The 17,902-nt window shown below is 36.7% G+C and overlaps 1 protein-coding gene across 1 annotated transcript; it reads left to right on the top strand.

The window, feature by feature from the left end:
* Positions 1–1,398: 1,398 nt before the first annotated feature.
* Positions 1,399–17,128, top strand: LOC133708221 (polyadenylate-binding protein RBP47B'-like). The gene is made up of 8 exons (XM_062133683.1): positions 1,399–1,596; positions 11,045–11,528; positions 11,636–11,715; positions 11,795–11,925; positions 12,837–12,933; positions 13,568–13,726; positions 15,721–15,821; positions 16,474–17,128. The coding sequence occupies exons 1-8, from the start codon at positions 1,438–1,440 to the stop codon at positions 16,562–16,564; spliced, it is 1,302 nt and encodes a 433-aa protein (XP_061989667.1). The 5' UTR covers positions 1,399–1,437; the 3' UTR covers positions 16,565–17,128.
* The last annotated feature ends 774 nt before the right edge of the window (positions 17,129–17,902 follow it).

Below are 17,902 nucleotides of genomic sequence, written 5' to 3'. Positions count from 1 at the left end.
TTATCTTAAGTTGTTTGCTAGTTTCTCTATAAGTGATTCAGAGCAGTATTGTATTGTAAATGAACAACCTATTGGTGTAGTACACCTTTTAGTTTGTTCTAGCTTAGCTCTAGCTTTAAGTCATTTATGGATTGTGTCTGCTCCCAAGATTTTTCGGGAAGCCATTCTAAACGATTGTAATCGTTGTAATCGTTAAAGTTTCAATGAATTTACTTTTCAAAAAAAAAAAAAAGTTGGAAAAAAGTTTAAAAGAATAATAATTAAAAGAAAAAAAAACAGTTTTTTGTTAGCAAGTTTCCACGAGTCTAATAAATAACCCGCATAGCCATCTGGTTAAACCTGATATAATCCATTATCTTAACGGGGTTATAACGGGTTGAATCCATCACTGCACAACCAGTTAAAACCGCCCATAACTGACCCGGCCCGTTTGTCAGGCCTACGTTTTTTTTGTTTTTCTGAGAAGGCAAAAATGGAAGGCACACACATATATATATATATATATATATATATATATATATATATATATACAGTCCGGCTACACTAAGGACGTCCTTACCTAGCCTTAGGTACGGATTTCCGGTTTTCACCCACTTTCCGATCACATTTTCACATCTTAACCGTTCAATTTTTAGGTCCTAATGTATAGATCACCTCTGCAAGTTTTCAGCCAATTTGGTGATCGTTAAGGCATCAAAAACTGCAATTTACCATTATAAATACGAACGGTTCCGGTTCGACAGATTCGGTCCATTCGTGTAAATTGCAGTTTTGGACGCCTTAACGATCACCAATTTGGCTGAAATTTTGCAGAGGTGATCTATACATTAGGACCTAAAAACTGAACGGTTAAGATGTGAAAATGTGATCGAAAAGTGGGTGAAAACACCAAATCCGTACCTAAACCTTAGGTAAGGACATCCTTACCTGAGAAAAATCCTATATATATATATATATATATATATATATATAGATCCAATCCAGAGCAGAGCTCCGCTTTGAAATTAACGTGTGAAGTTCGAGTTTTGGGCCACTTTTTTGTCGCATATCCACATCTCGACCGTTCAGTTTTTAGGTACTAGTGTATAGATCATCTCTGCAAATTTTCAGCCAAATTGATGATCGTTAAGGTATCTAACTCGCTTAAACCAATGGACGGACTCAATCTGTCAACCTGAACCATACTAGCTTTAAGGCAGTTATCAATGCCTTAACGATCATCATTTTGACTGAAAATTTACAGAGACGATCTATACACTAGTACCTAAAAACTGAACGGTCGAGATGTGGATATGCGACCGAAAAGTGACCCAAACCTCGAATTTCACACGTTAATTTTCAAAGCGGAGCTCCGCTCTGGATAAGATATGTATATATATATATTCAAAACGGCGGTGAGTTGAAGGGTTTGGTGGTATTATAACTGAAGGGGCGAGTATGATGAACGCGCAGGCTCAGCCGGCAATGGCAGGTCCTCAAGGTTACCCTCATCATCAGCCTACTTCAGTCGAAGAGGTCAGAACCCTCTGGATTGGTGACCTACAGTACTGGGTCGACGAGAACTACCTCACTACTTGCTTTGCTCACACCGGCGAGGTCTCTCCTTGATACGCTCAAAGCAAGCGCATAATTTAACCCTGAAAACATCGTTAGTAGTATAAGCAAATAGGGATCGTTCTATTCCGGGGATTGAGGGTACACCTGTCATTGTCAAAAAAACAAATAAAGAATTAAAATAATAAAGTAAAAAGTATTATGTACAAAAATAAAATAAAGAATAAAAATATATACAAGTTAATATAAAAAGGGGGGTTTTGAGATTATAGAATTGGAATTAAAATTAAATGAAATAAAGAAAGTGTAAAAACACATATACAAGGGTGGAACACAAGAAACAAAGATCAAAACTACAATCATATGAATGAAATCCAATTACAATTCCTATAGTTGATTATCTATGTCATGAGAAATAAGTTGACCATGTGAAACATTCGAAGCAAATGATTTCCCATATTTTACTTTCCTTGAATATTTAATCTAAGTGAAAGCACCTAAATTAAACCTATTGAACATGCAATCATAGTCTAGAAAACTAGCTAATCAAGAACACATTCAATGCATGAAGAACAAAGAAAGGATGTCAACCAAAGTGCACAACCTAGTATGAAAAAGTCCATCTATTTGCAATCCTCCTTAATTGATTTCGACTTTTGTCCAAAGCCTTTACTACTTAAATCTAGCACCAATTACATGCATATATCCTAAGTTGGCCATCAAAGAACACATACATATAAAAGTTTTCCATAATCCAAAATCAATTAAGCAATCTCACATAAGCAACATAAAAATCAACATAAAGAAATCACAATTTTTATTCAAACATAGAAATTGGGCTTAAACTTTGCCCTTAATGTTATTGTTAACTAGAAACAAATTCCTACGAAATTAAATAAGGAAAAAGAATGAATTACACCGTGAGTTGGAGATGGAGATGGAGTGCTTGAAACGTTGAAATCTTGAATCTTGGAAGCAAGCCTTCAAGGTGGACGATGGAGGATATGATATTCTCGGCTCCTTCTTCTTCTTCTTCTTCTTACTTGAAAACGCAGAATTTTGCAACTAGAGAATGGAGAGAAAAATGGAATGGAAATGGAGAGACAAAGAAGATGAAATGGATGAAGGAATTTTTTTTAGAGTGAGAGGAGAAGGTGTTTATATAGGGAAGAAAAAGAAGAGTGAAATGATAAATGGAAGAAAAATAATGAAAGTGGTTTGTAAAATATGGAAAAGATGGAGTAATGATGAAATGAAAGCAAGGCATGAAGGTGTAGAAGTATGGAAGTGATGATGATCTATTGGAGCAGAAAAATATATCCAAGGAAAAAGGGAAAAGCATCTAGCTTTCTTCATGTGGGTAGGAAACATGAACATGTGGTGTTGAGCTGTTTTTAGATCAGTTTCTGCCCCTTTATTCCTTCAATTATTTCTCCAACAAGCATTCCCAATTTCACTATGACCTCTTCATAAAAAATGTTCCATTATGAGTGTAGATCACCCTGGTAAAATTTCATATTTTTATTCCATGTGGTTGGGCCGAAAATGCTGCTGGACCTCTTACAGGTCCAGTTTTCCAGTTTTGCTTCTGCAGGAAATTGGGCTGACTGTTTGAAGGCCTTCCGCTCAATTCTAGCTCTGGCACTCTTCATAAGAAACGATCCTTAGGATGTCTAGAATGGATCTGGAAAGTTTCAGCTCATTTGAAGTTCATTTGGTCCGGCGGCCGCTCCTTCTTCCTTGCTTGGCTTGGTTTTTCCTAGCCGGAGTAGGAAAATGTGTAAAATTGACATTTTAGTACATTTCCATTTTTCTCCACCATTTATAGGTAAGTGTGGACCTAATGCTCATTTCACCATCATTTACTCTAATGTACCTAAGAAAATAGAAATTGAGTTAAAAATCGATTCGTTAAGGAATTAACTAAGCAAAATGTGAGGAATTAACTATTAAAATACCACTTTAAAATGCTCCTATCAAATTCCCCCACACTTAGCTTTTGCTAGTCCCTTAGCAAAATCAAAAACTAACAAACCAAAAAGACTATGACACAAAACAAAGAAACCAACGAAAAAAAATGACTAAGTATGGAAACAAAAACACAAAGACTCAAAGAAACCAAAAACGTAAAACACAAAGCAAAACACAAAGAAAAAAAAAAAAAAAACGTCACACATAAAAGAGTAAATTCAAAGACAAAGACCAAGATGTTGACATTACAAAGACCTCTATTGCCCTTTAACATATTGTCTCAGAAATCTCATACTTTCACAACACCAAGATTAGCACTCAATCAAGAATCAATGTTAAGCATTCGAGAGTTAATTAAAACATATGATCCACACATACACAAGTAGGACTTGGTTGTAATAATGGTGATTGGGGTTTAGCTTAGCATGCTTCAGACAAGTATGATTCATATCCTCACAAGGTATATCCACTCTTTCTTCTCTCAGATCAAGGCAATGCTTAAAAGCTTATAATCACTCATTTATATGTGAGAGAACATATTTTAAGGCAGTCAAATAGCTCACATATATAAGAAACGAAAAGCACTTTGTGAATATAAATTTTTTCAAAAGATCTCATGAAGGATATCAACTACTTGCACGAATGGACCCAAGCCATAGGTTCAACTCTTGTAACTCATCTCCACATCAAAGGCTGTCCCATCTTAAGGATCAAGAAGGTCCTCTCAAAGGTTGTAATGGGGCTAAGGCTCAAGGTTTAAAGAAATGAAAGGTAAGGATTATCAAAGTGTCCTAAAAACCTAGTAGAGCTCATATGAATGTAGAGATCTCGAAATATTTCACCAAGGCATTGCAAAAACGTCACTTCTCCATAGAGGTAATATAAGAGGGCCAAATGTCTTCATGTTGGGCCCAATCTTCAATATAAACTTCCCTTGAACTCTAGTGAAATGGACAAAGGCCAAATTTTTCTGTAGTGGGCCTTCAATTCAAAGCAAACTCCAAAATCACTAAGTATGGGGGATGAAAGTCCATAAACATATATTTTTTTTTTCTTTTTTTCTTTTTAGCCGTACACAATTTTTCTCTTTTCTTTTCATTTTTCACGGCTTCAACATATCTTTTTCTTTATGGACAAGTCTATCCCCACACTTGAACTTTCACATCTTCTCAATCTTCATCCTTAGCACCAAACCCATGTAGTATGTCTCAAAAGATAGCTCCACTAAGTCCTTAGAACAAAGGGTAGGGTTGTAACTATACTAAGCTTCATGGTTAAGGATTTTAAGGGTGATGAACGAAAAGGCTTAATGTAGGCTCAAAGGGGCTTATCTAGGGGGGTCCCACGACGGGCACAAATGGGGACACAAGTTTATTTGGCAATGGTGGTAATTCCTAGAGAACCTCTATCCCTTCCAGAATCAGGGCCATGTATTGATATCACGTCTCAACAAGCACAAGAGCGAATTCTAGCATTCTCTAGTCCATTAAACTTAATCTATGGCAAGCAGTCAATCAAGATGAAAGAATAATGAGATCATCAAAACATCGCCAAGAAATTAAGAATATATTTTTCATTTCACTCCAAGAAAAAGGGACATGGTTCAATTATCTCACATGGCTTTATGAATCACAACTCATCTTAACATGCTCATATTCTGTACCAAGGTCATGCAATCCATATCCACTACAAGGCACACATTTTTCATATATCTCAATTAACCAAAGAATACCATGTTTAAAATCATCTCAATGTTGTGATCCTCTTTTAGTCATGATTTCAGAGATATAGAATCATCCCAGACAGTTGAAAGGCATCCTAAGACTCAAAACAAAAACAAAAGCAACGAAAATTTTTTATATTTCTGACATTTTTCGATTTTTTTGTTTTGTTTTCTTTTTATGACAAAAACTAACTACAAGCATTAATCCTTCCCCCCACACTTAAATCATACATTGTCCTCAATGTTAAACAAGTTAGAGCATGCAATGAACAATTATCATGTGAATGGAATGATTAACTCAAGAAAACCTAAAAACAAAAACTAAAAACGCAAATAACAAAGATACAATCAGAAAATAGTAATAGAGGAGATAGAGTTTAAGAGAGCAAATCTGCGTTGATGGCTCCTCCACAGCTACGGTTGAAATGGGTTGCCTCCCATGCAGCGCTTAATGTTTAAAGTCTTTCAGCCTAGACTTGTACCTCCATTTACTCCTTTGGAGGAGCGGTATGCGGGCGAGTGGCAGCCTTCTTGCTGGTTTCAGCCTTCGGAGGAGGGTTCTGATGGAGTGACATAAATAAAAAAAAACGGGGGAGGCAAGGTTCGAAACCTTAACCTGCTGCACGAAACCTTTGTCCCCAACCACTGGAGCACAAGCTGTGCTTAATATAATGTGTACAAATTTTATACTTATTATGTCATAAACGAACATAATAAAAATAAACGAGAGGCGAGGTTCGAACCTCAGACCTCTTGTACACGAACTTTACACTCAACCACTCGAGCACAGCTGCTCACGTTATTATCCATACCAATCCTTTTATTTAAACCAACTGTTTCAACTGTTTCAACAATTCGGCACAAAACATCCAAGACTGTTGCAGAAACCCAGCCCAACTCATCCAAAACTGTTTCAGAAACTCGGCCCATCATGTCCAAAACTGTTTCTGAAACTCGGCCCATCAGGCCTCCACCCACAGCTACAGTGATGCCTTGATCCGAGACAGGCCCAAGTACGGCCCACTTGTGTCACGGCTTATCCCTTCCGTGATTTACGGCAGTCAAATCTGCTTTCGGCTACAGCTGTCTGCCACAGCGCCTCGAGATTCCCTCGGTCCCCTTACACGCTCTCCACGCGCCAACAACTTTTCCGGGTTTCAGGGCGACTTTAATCCAACGCGTAGAATGAATCACAGGAATCGTCCATCCAACGGTGGAGATCTGCTCACCTCGCTCTATAAATAGGTGCATTCTGAGGGCGCAACTGTTCACTCCAAAGGAACGAAAATCTCTCCTGAGTTCCAGCCCCTCTCTCCCAACTCTTCAGCTTTCCTCTTCTTTCAAAACTCAAAATATTTCTTCTTCGATTCAATCCTTCTCTTCTGATCTTCTCTCCCATCTAGTTGATTCAATCCCATCTTTCCTCTGAACTTTCAGATCTCCAACACACCATCATCATCCTTAATCCCTTTAACAACAACTCCTTCAAACACTCGACAACTTTACTCTTCGATCTTCACATCCCCTCAACCCATCACCATGGAACCACGAACTCTGCAACTGATGGAGCTACAAACCCAGCAACAAATCGAGGATGGAGGAAACAACCAAGCAGCCGGGAGTAGTGCCAACACAGATTTCTGGCGAAGCCGTGCCAGGTGGGTTCCTACTCCAGATCAAATAAGGATCCTCAAGGATCTTTACTACGACAAGGGAGTTACGCGCCCAACTACAGAGCATATTCACGAGATTTGTCTCTAGCTGAACCAGTATGGACATGTTGAGGGCAAGAACATTTATTTTTGGTTCCAGAATGTCAGGGCTCGAGAGAAGCAGATGAAGAGGTGCAATCAGGCTGCTCAAGTGCCCATGGGAACTAGTTCTCCTGGTACTGGTGGATCCATTGATCTCAATTTTGGGTCCACTGGTTCTACTGGTGCTGGTGGATCCATCGACATCAATTTTGGGCCAGCTGGTGGATCCATTGACATCAATTTTGGGTCCACTAGTTCTACTGATGATGGTAGATCCATTAATCTCAACTTTGGTTCCACCGATTCTACTGGTAATGAAGGATTTCTTGATTTAAATTTTGTTTCATATTCTTCCTCACACTTCAACACTAATACCAGTACAACTCTTTTGGCACAACAGGAGGACAAACATCCCTGCAACAACGAGGAGGAGATCACCAGGAGATTGAAACCCTTCCATTGTTCCCCATGCATGGTGAGGACATCTTGGGCATCATGAAGACTACTTCCGAGGGAGGTAGCGGTTATGGCGGTGGCTCTCACATTTCCCTTGAGCTCAGCCTCAACTCCTACAGAGATGCAGACATGGCTTAGTATAGAGTATTATTATTATTATTATTATTATTATTATTATTATTTTTTTTTTTTTTTTTTATTTTTTTTTTTTTGTAAATAGCTGAAATTAATAAGACTAAATGAATGCATTTTTTTTTTTTTTTTTAATTATTATTTTTTTTATTTTTTATTTTTTTTTATTTATTTTTTTTTTTTTTTGTAAAAAGCTGAATTTAATAAGACTGAATGAATGCATTTTATTTTTTTATTTTATTTTTTTTATTATTATTATTATTATTATTATTATTTTTTTAAATATAGGACTCAAAAATATTTATAGGACTCAAAATGAAAGACAAAAATATTTATAGGATTCAAAATGAAAGACAAAAATATAAATCCCTTCCCCCACACTTAAATATTGCATTATCCTCAATGTAATCAATTAAAAGCATGCAATGAAATAAGTAAGCATATAGGGATGGAATTTACGAAAATAACTACTAAAACAAAAAGAAAATGGAGGAGTAAAAGGGGAAGAGAAAGCAAATCTGATTATATTCTGAATTGGGTTGCCTCCCAAGCAGCGCTTGTATTTTACGTCTTGCAGCCAGACGGTACCTACATTAAATAAAGTTAGTAACTTAATATTAACAAAGAAATACAAAAAAAATAAACAAGTAACTATGAATTACAAACTACAAGTATAATTAACAAGTATTTTGTACATAAGACACAAGTTAAGTACACAAGTGAGTATAAAACGTAAAAAGTATTTTTACAAGTATAAAGTGTGAAACAACAAAATAATTTACACGTAAAGAGTATGCACAAGTATTTCTTTTGTTATAAACATTATTGATATCAAATCTAATTCCAAGCGGTAAATCAAGTGGACGTGCGGCCCAAGTATAGTCGTCTAGACACAAAGTCCCTCCTACATCCGTTGGGCAACCTTACTGAAATGGCCAGGTAGGGGAGGGTGAACACGAGAGGAAAAATCCATTTTGGCATGAGCTAGGCCCATTTGTAAGCACTTCTGGATTCAAAAACCCGTCATGAACGTTGTCCCCTTCCTAGACACCATCTCACATAGGATATTCTTACTAGGATGTAAAAGGTCCTAAGTGTGTTAGACAGTTCAATGAATGTTAATAAAGGCCGCCCTCAACCTTAAGGGACCTGAACTAGGTACCAATAAGGGGTTTAGGCCAATATTAATAAACACGACTTCACCTATTCCTTCTTTAATTTACAACTCACAATTAAACTCGTATTCAACAATAAAAAAAACAACCTAGTTAATTTAAACTAAGTATCAAACAGTTTATATACAATAATTAAAAACAAAAACAAGTGATTTTTCAAATCCCCGGCAACGGCGCCAAAAATTGATACGCTCAAAGCAAGCGCATAATTTAACCCTGAAAACATCGTTAGTAGTATAAGCAAATAGGGATCGTTCTATTCCGGGGATTGAGGGTACACCTGTCATTGTCAAAAAAACAAATAAAGAATTAAAATAATAAAGTAAAAAGTATTATGTACAAAAATAAAATAAAGAATAAAAATATATACAAGTTAATATAAAAAGGGGGGTTTTGAGATTATAGAATTGGAATTAAAATTAAATGAAATAAAGAAAGTGTAAAAACACATATACAAGGGTGGAACACAAGAAACAAAGATCAAAACTACAATCATATGAATGAAATCCAATTACAATTCCTATAGTTGATTATCTATGTCATGAGAAATAAGTTGACCATGTGAAACATTCGAAGCAAATGATTTCCCATATTTTACTTTCCTTGAATATTTAATCTAAGTGAAAGCACCTAAATTAAACCTATTGAACATGCAATCATAGTCTAGAAAACTAGCTAATCAAGAACACATTCAATGCATGAAGAACAAAGAAAGGATGTCAACCAAAGTGCACAACCTAGTATGAAAAAGTCCATCTATTTGCAATCCTCCTTAATTGATTTCGACTTTTGTCCAAAGCCTTTACTACTTAAATCTAGCACCAATTACATGCATATATCCTAAGTTGGCCATCAAAGAACACATACATATAAAAGTTTTCCATAATCCAAAATCAATTAAGCAATCTCACATAAGCAACATAAAAATCAACATAAAGAAATCACAATTTTTATTCAAACATAGAAATTGGGCTTAAACTTTGCCCTTAATGTTATTGTTAACTAGAAACAAATTCCTACGAAATTAAATAAGGAAAAAGAATGAATTACACCGTGAGTTGGAGATGGAGATGGAGTGCTTGAAACGTTGAAATCTTGAATCTTGGAAGCAAGCCTTCAAGGTGGACGATGGAGGATATGATATTCTCGGCTCCTTCTTCTTCTTCTTCTTCTTACTTGAAAACGCAGAATTTTGCAACTAGAGAATGGAGAGAAAAATGGAATGGAAATGGAGAGACAAAGAAGATGAAATGGATGAAGGAATTTTTTTTAGAGTGAGAGGAGAAGGTGTTTATATAGGGAAGAAAAAGAAGAGTGAAATGATAAATGGAAGAAAAATAATGAAAGTGGTTTGTAAAATATGGAAAAGATGGAGTAATGATGAAATGAAAGCAAGGCATGAAGGTGTAGAAGTATGGAAGTGATGATGATCTATTGGAGCAGAAAAATATATCCAAGGAAAAAGGGAAAAGCATCTAGCTTTCTTCATGTGGGTAGGAAACATGAACATGTGGTGTTGAGCTGTTTTTAGATCAGTTTCTGCCCCTTTATTCCTTCAATTATTTCTCCAACAAGCATTCCCAATTTCACTATGACCTCTTCATAAAAAATGTTCCATTATGAGTGTAGATCACCCTGGTAAAATTTCATATTTTTATTCCATGTGGTTGGGCCGAAAATGCTGCTGGACCTCTTACAGGTCCAGTTTTCCAGTTTTGCTTCTGCAGGAAATTGGGCTGACTGTTTGAAGGCCTTCCGCTCAATTCTAGCTCTGGCACTCTTCATAAGAAACGATCCTTAGGATGTCTAGAATGGATCTGGAAAGTTTCAGCTCATTTGAAGTTCATTTGGTCCGGCGGCCGCTCCTTCTTCCTTGCTTGGCTTGGTTTTTCCTAGCCGGAGTAGGAAAATGTGTAAAATTGACATTTTAGTACATTTCCATTTTTCTCCACCATTTATAGGTAAGTGTGGACCTAATGCTCATTTCACCATCATTTACTCTAATGTACCTAAGAAAATAGAAATTGAGTTAAAAATCGATTCGTTAAGGAATTAACTAAGCAAAATGTGAGGAATTAACTATTAAAATACCACTTTAAAATGCTCCTATCACTCCTCTCTACCCCTCTCTCTCTCTCTCCCCAATATTTATATCAATACATTTAAGGCACTTGTTGTTTATTGACACTAGCTACTTCTTCAATTTTGGATTCAAAGAATTGCGTGGTTAGGTTATTCGAATTATTAGAGGCTTAGAGAGGATGGATTTCTTTGCGCAGGTGATTTCTATAAAGATCATACGTAACAAAATCACTGGGCAGCCCGAGGGTTACGGCTTTGTGGAGTTTGTCTCACACGCCGCAGCCGAAAGGATTCTGCATGCTTACAATGGCACTCAAATGCCTGGAACTGAGCAGACTTTTAGGTTGAATTGGGCTTCTTTTGGTATCGGCGAACGGCGTCCTGATGCTGGCCCTGAGCACTCCATTTTCGTAGGGGATTTGGCCCCTGATGTCACCGATTATGTGCTGCAAGAGACTTTTCGGAATACGTATCCGTCCGTTAGAGGTGCCAAGGTTGTCACTGATCCTAACACTGGACGCTCGAAAGGTTATGGCTTTGTCAAGTTTGCTGATGAGGCGGAAAGGAACCGTGCTATGACTGAAATGAATGGTGTTTATTGCTCAACTAGGCCGATGCGGATCAGTGCAGCAACACCAAAGAAAACCACTGGTTTTCAGCAGCAGTATGCTGCAGCAAAAGGTTATATTCATTTACTATTTTTATATAGAAATCAATTTTTTCTGTTATCTCGGCAAAGTCTTGTTCCCTGACATGAAGCTGCATTTACCTGTGGATTTTTCTGGCAGCTGTATATCCTGTTCCGGCATACACTACACCAGCAGTTCCTGTAGTACCAACAGCAGATTATGATGCAAACAACACTACGGTAAGTCAGACATCTGTATTGAGTTGGGGTGTTCTGTCTTGCATCTTATTCTTACCATCTATTTGGTTTTCTAATACAGATTTTTGTTGGAAACTTGGATCCTAATATTACTGAGGAGGAATTGAAGCAAACGTTTTTGCAATTTGGAGATATTGTCTATGTCAAGATTCCTGCAGGCAAAGGCTGTGGTTTTGTACAGTTTGGGACAAGGTTTGTACTTCATTTAGCATTTAACTCTTCACTTGATTGTCTATATATTTATAAATTAACAACTGTCCAGCATGGTGGTTGAATTAGAATGTTGGTTTATTAGGTTAGCCCTTGTCACAGTCACTCCTTTGCTCAGACAAAAAGAGGGCATAATATGTATAGAGCCTATGCAAACAGGGTTAAAAGCAGTACATAGCCTGATTCCTAGAGGCTGTGGTCAATGAGAACTTATAATAGGGCAACGACAAACTAGAAAAACGGCCAGATAGGAAACAGTAGTGGCATGATTCCACCGGGTGAGAAGACAAAAGTGGTAAGTGTGCGGACTGCCTCCGCCTCCATTGGATCAGAACCATCAATACCAATGATCTGTGCCTGGAATGTATAGGTTGTTTAAGTAGGTTGGGCTAGGTTTGGCTTTTGGAGTTATCTCCAGAGCTGAGACCTGCTATTGTTGAGAGGCAGCAAATGAGGAATCCCCTACCAGAACCATTCTTAAGACCGCCAAGCCCTCAGCACAATTTTTTCTTGGAGGAAGGTTGGTTGAAAAAGGGGCTGGCTGCATTGGCATATGAGACAAGGGTAGGGGCCCCAACGTAGAGAACAGTAAGGAAAGCGAGCGCTCCGCCAACTAAGTTCAAAATCAACACTTAGTGGATAACTAAAATAGTTGGGAATGAAACCAACATTAAATTTCTGGGCAGTACCTCTCAACAAGATTGATCCACTTGGATCTTGGTCCATGATGGCCTTTTTGGGTTTTGTCTTCGTCTGAGTAATGCCCTAAGGTTTGATGAAAGATGACTAAAACTTACTTTGTATTTGTCAGCTTCTTTCTCCCTTCCCTCCCCTCCCCTAAGAATGTTACTTCCATCTTCTGTTGTTTATTATTGTCACTTCTGTTCATATAGGGCATCTGCTGAAGAAGCTATACAAAGGATGCAAGGAAAGATGATTGGCCAACAAGTGGTCCGCATTTTTTGGGGTAGGAGCCCAACAGCTAAACAGGTTGGCTTTTTAATTTAGATGTGTAATCAAATACTTATTTTGCTTCACTGGTGTCCTGTAATATACCAGTCATTTTGGTTTTGTTGAAGGAAAGATCGGTCAATTAAAAGATTGTAATACACAAAAGTAAGTCTTTGCAAAAACGAGATCAAATGATTTTGATTTAGGAATAATGTTATGCCGAAAAAGTGATATCATCCCCTTATGACAAAAGGGATAGTCCTATGATTTCATCTACAGATAATTTTTTTATATTTTTTTATATTTTTTATTATTATAATTGGGGAGGGGGTGGGGTGTTAAACTAAATGAAAAGAGAACTCAATGATATCCTTTTACCAAGTGCTATATCTTTTTCCAACAGATGCATTTTGTGTGATAGAGATTTCCATATGTGTTTCTGTTATTCGCTGGTTCATACACCCATACATGCATAAGTCACAGATATACATCATACATCAGTGATATGCTTTTACTGAGTACTTTATCTTTTTCTGACACACTTATTTGTGAGAAATTTTCATATCCATTTTTATTTTCATGGAAAGTGTTGTTCATACACCCATAGATGCATGCATGATATCTTTAAAGAATAAAGATACATTCATTATCTGACAAACATGCCTTGTTGTAGGATGTACTTGGTAGCTGGGGCCAGCAAGTAGATCCAAATCAATGGAGTGCATATTATGGTTATGGTCAAGGCTATGATCCCTATGCCTATGGAGCTTCTCAAGATCCATCGTTGTATGCATACAGTGGATATGCCGGTTATGGCCAATATCCTCAACAGGCATGTCTATTTAAATTCAGTTTTGGATGGATGCATATGGTTGCTTTCAATCAGATTTTAATTTTTCTTTTTCTTCTAATGTTTGGTTTAAAGTGGCTGTGTTATAAACTGTTAGGATGCTTTCGATTGGATTTTATTTTTTAAATACTTTTAAAACCTAGAAGTCCACTTAACTATCCATAGACAGACTAGTTGGTTTTTTTCTTAAAGGGACATCAAAGATAAATCCTTCCTCTGAGGCTGGGGATAAAGATAATTAATTACTTTTTTTTTGTTAAAAAATTTGTAAATCAAAAGTTCAAAAAATATTTTATTATTTTTCTAGAATCACATGAAAAATGCAAAGGAGTATAGATTGACATTATGGGGAGCATTAAGTACATATATCTTGGAGTTGGGGAATTAAACTGAAAGATCCACCAAAGTATGGGTTTTTAGTGTAGTCGACCCTAACTTATTGTTGGAGGTGTATGTGTAGTTTCAAAGTCCTGTTTACTCTTCTGCACCTTCTCTTCCTAATATTGCAAGTTTTGTTTCTCACAAAAATAATTGTGCTCCATGTTTTTATTTTGTCTTTTGAGTATTATAATGGGTGAAGTGTGCAGCTATATGGGTTTTTGTTTATATCTTTTGTTAGTCTATTACGCCTGTAGTATCACCAATAAAATTTAAGATGGAGAATCAATAAAAAGTAAATTGAGGGAATTACTTGAGGAAATATACATTTCTTCCTTCCATCCCTACGATGTCTATAATTGTCTCCTAATTCTCTTCCTCTTCAACTTTTTAAGCTTTCAAGCATCTCATGCCTTGCAGCAAACACCACATCTTATGGATTGTAATGCCTTAAAAGTCTTTTTCTTTCATCCCATCTTTGTTTAGATTGAAATTTCTGTAGGTAGAGAAACATAATATAAACCATAAAGCAGAAAACTCCCAGTTGCCGAAGTTTGAGTTGGGGTTTAGGCCTATGGCATTGCAGTTTAGGAAAAGATTGAAAAAAGCAAAAATGGAACTGATAGCATTATGAAACTTTAGTTGCATGTGGCTTTTTCTGCATGGAGATGCTTGAAAGCTATAGTAGTCCAGCATGGAAAACGATAAGGACAGAAGCTACATCCCTATATGTAGAACAAGAAAAGTTTCACTGGTGACCACCAAGACTGGGGGCAGTTGTTTGTAAAGAATTATAATGCTTTGTGCATGCATTATAATATTTGTATCTGACTACATGTAATTATAGTGATTCTGCAGTATAGATTGGTGCCTGACTACATGTAATTATTAAAGGGGTAAGTGGAATGGACAGGCCCTACTTGTTTCTATGTGGTGTTGCGTTTGAACACTTCATTGTACCTACCTAGCTAGTTGCTAGAGTTCCTGCCTCCTTAAGATTGTATGGTTCAGCAGAAGTCCCAGTTTCGAATTGGGGTCTGTATAGCAGGTTGGGGGATTTCTTGGTATAAAAAGTAAATATTAATAAACATATACATAAGTAGAGTGAAATTATTCCACAAATACTAGACTTCATTTTGTTCATTGATAGGGGGATCAGGGAGTTCAGTTGGATTGTGGAAGATTGACGAGATTCAGAGAATCAATGATTTTTTTTATATATATTTTTTTTCTTTCCAATGAAAATTGCATTTAATCATGCCCCCAGGGAAGGATGACGCTGCATCTTATTTTTAATTTTGAAGTCAAGATGAGATGAGAATCATGAGATAGACATATAATCTACATGCCTGCAATCTTCCTGACCTTTTCTTTCCAATTTTGTTTTAGAATTTACTTCTTCTCAGGGATACAATACATCTCTGTAATGTATCCGGACACTATAGAGTATGGACTCAGATTTTCATATACGAATTGTTGAATCGATGCGATTTGACTTTGTATGGATGTGGAAGTTTTGAGGATTGCTTATAGACATATTTTGTGTGTGGAAGATTTGAGGATTGCTTATAGACATTTTATTGACTACTTGTTTTCAGGTTGAAGGAGTTCAAGATATGGCAGCTATGGTTGGTACTGTTCCATATTTAGAACAGAGGGATGAACTGGATGATCCCTTGGCTACACCTGATGTTGACAAGTACAGCTTCTACCCTTTTTCATGAGTGACATATTTTCACCAAACAATATATTTTATTTTAGTAAAACTAAACTACTAATGAACAAGCAGCCAACCCCATGGTTTGTCCCATATATGATCTGAGGTTTGAATCCCCTAACAAGACCTAACTAGCTACCCTGTCTTTCTAAAAATTTTAGGGTTAGGCACTTCGGCTGGAGGCCTTCAGTTTCCAGCTTGGGTTTGTGTAGCGGGTTTGGGGGATTTTTGGGTGTGGGTGTCAAAGTAAAACACTATAGTTTAAGGAGTTATGAGTAAACTTACAAATTATTATTTGCATCATTTAAGCATGTTAAAAATATCAATCTTTTTCCACCGTGGTAGAAAAATTGTTAAAGTGTTAATGTTGGTTTCGCATGACAATCCACATACTTTTGGATTTCATACAAAGACTTCCAATTGATATATTTTCAAACATTTTTTTTTAAGTCTTTTTTTCTGAAATGTTAATGTTGGTGTCACACGACAACCAACATACTTTCGGGTAACATAGAAGACAAATGCTTGCTATTTTCAGAGGTTAGAGTTGCAAAATTGTTATAAAAATTCTTGTGTCCAGAAGATATCATACATATGCAGTAATATGGCTACATATTTCTTTTTGTTTTACAAGGTTGAGTGCTGCTTACCTCTCTGTACATGGAAGGGCCATTTTGGGCCACCCCTTGTGGCTAAGAACATCAGCGTTTCTGCAGCAAGCGTAGTCAACATTAGCATAATGACGCCACCCCTTGTGGCTAAGAACATCAGCGTTTCTGCAGCAAGCGTAGTCAACATTAGCATAATGACGTCATTGGTTTGATTCGGATTCTTCCTCAATTTTCCTGGAGTTCACATTATGAAAACCAGAGAAGAAACAGTGGAGATGTGCTAGAATGGCTATAGTTGGTGCAAATGAGAGTGGGAAGAAACACAGTAGTTGAGTGACCCCACTTTTTCTCTCAATCAGGGGCTGGGCAGTTGTCGCTACGTAAATGTGCCTCAGTCCGATACCAGTTGCCTTTGCTGGGTTTGTTGTGTGAGAAAGTGTCTCAATACTGTTGCACCTTAAATGTTCCAATTGCTCCTTTGACAAAAAAAAAAAAAAAAAGAATTTACAATACCTGTTGCCTTTGCTAGGCTTGTTGTATGAGAAAGTGTCTTGATACCGTTGCAACTTAGTGTTCCAATTGCTTATCTTTAGAAACTTTAGTTTCTTTCAAGTATCATTGTTGCTGGAAAATTGTACTGAAACAATATTTTTGGATGTTTATTAGGTGGTTCCTCAATTTTTGACCTTCTTTTTCTCTTTCGGCCTTGCACATATGAGTGGTGTTCACCCACACAAACCTATTTCATTTCTTAAAAAAAAAAAAAAAAAGGTTCTTTTGTACATTTTTTCGAAAGTCCTAAGTGACAACACATAAACCTTCCTTGCATCTGTCAGTTCAGTTGATTCATGCTAAAATACTTGAGGAATCTTGTTGGAAAGGAATTTTAGAGTCCAGATCAATGTTACAAGAAGGTATTTAGATGGATTGTTTGAAATATTTCCATAAATTTCTGGATTGTTCGAAATATTTCCATAAATTTCTGGCATTTCAGTTAATTAATAAAACAGAAAAGATGATCTAGTGCATCATATTTCAAATAATTGCTGGAATTCTGTTAAGCTAGCACAAGTTTTTCCTATGGATCGGAAGTGGTCTAAACACATTAGCCATCCCAATTCCTTTCCAGAATCTTAAAAATGAGTTCGTTTGGGGTCCTTCTGGAAATGGTAAGTTACTGAAAAATCAACTACTGTTTAAGGATATCTCTATTTGTGTTTAATCCAAACTCTAGGTTACTTGACCTAGTGGTAATAGGGTTCAATTAGAAGAATCTAGAGATTATCTTTCCTTGTATGATTCTAACTCTATGCATTGTAATCCTCTATATAAAGAGGCCCCTATTATCAATGAGAATACACAGCGATTATCTCTCAATTTCTGATTCCCTAAAACACGTTATCAGCACGAAGCACTAACCCTGAAACCTAATATTCGTAGCCTTCAAACCCC

This window comes from Rosa rugosa, chromosome 5 (assembly GCF_958449725.1).
Source record: "Rosa rugosa chromosome 5, drRosRugo1.1, whole genome shotgun sequence".
NCBI classification, from domain to species: domain Eukaryota; kingdom Viridiplantae; phylum Streptophyta; class Magnoliopsida; order Rosales; family Rosaceae; genus Rosa; species Rosa rugosa.
Note: the sequence above shows the minus strand (reverse complement) of the source record. Positions and strands in the feature narration are given on the sequence as shown.

What these genes read in the sequence shown, in the direction of transcription:
- LOC133708221 (XM_062133683.1), top strand. Translation starts at nt 1,438, where the DNA reads ATGATGAACGCGCAGGCTCAGCCGGCAATGGCAGGTCCTCAAGGTTAC. An exon ending in TTTGTACAGTTTGGGACAAG is followed by an intron (nt 11,926 to 12,836) that starts GTTTGTACTTCA and finishes CTGTTCATATAG; the next exon opens with GGCATCTGCTGAAGAAGCTA. An exon ending in GGAGCCCAACAGCTAAACAG is followed by an intron (nt 12,934 to 13,567) that starts GTTGGCTTTTTA and finishes GCCTTGTTGTAG; the next exon opens with GATGTACTTGGTAGCTGGGG.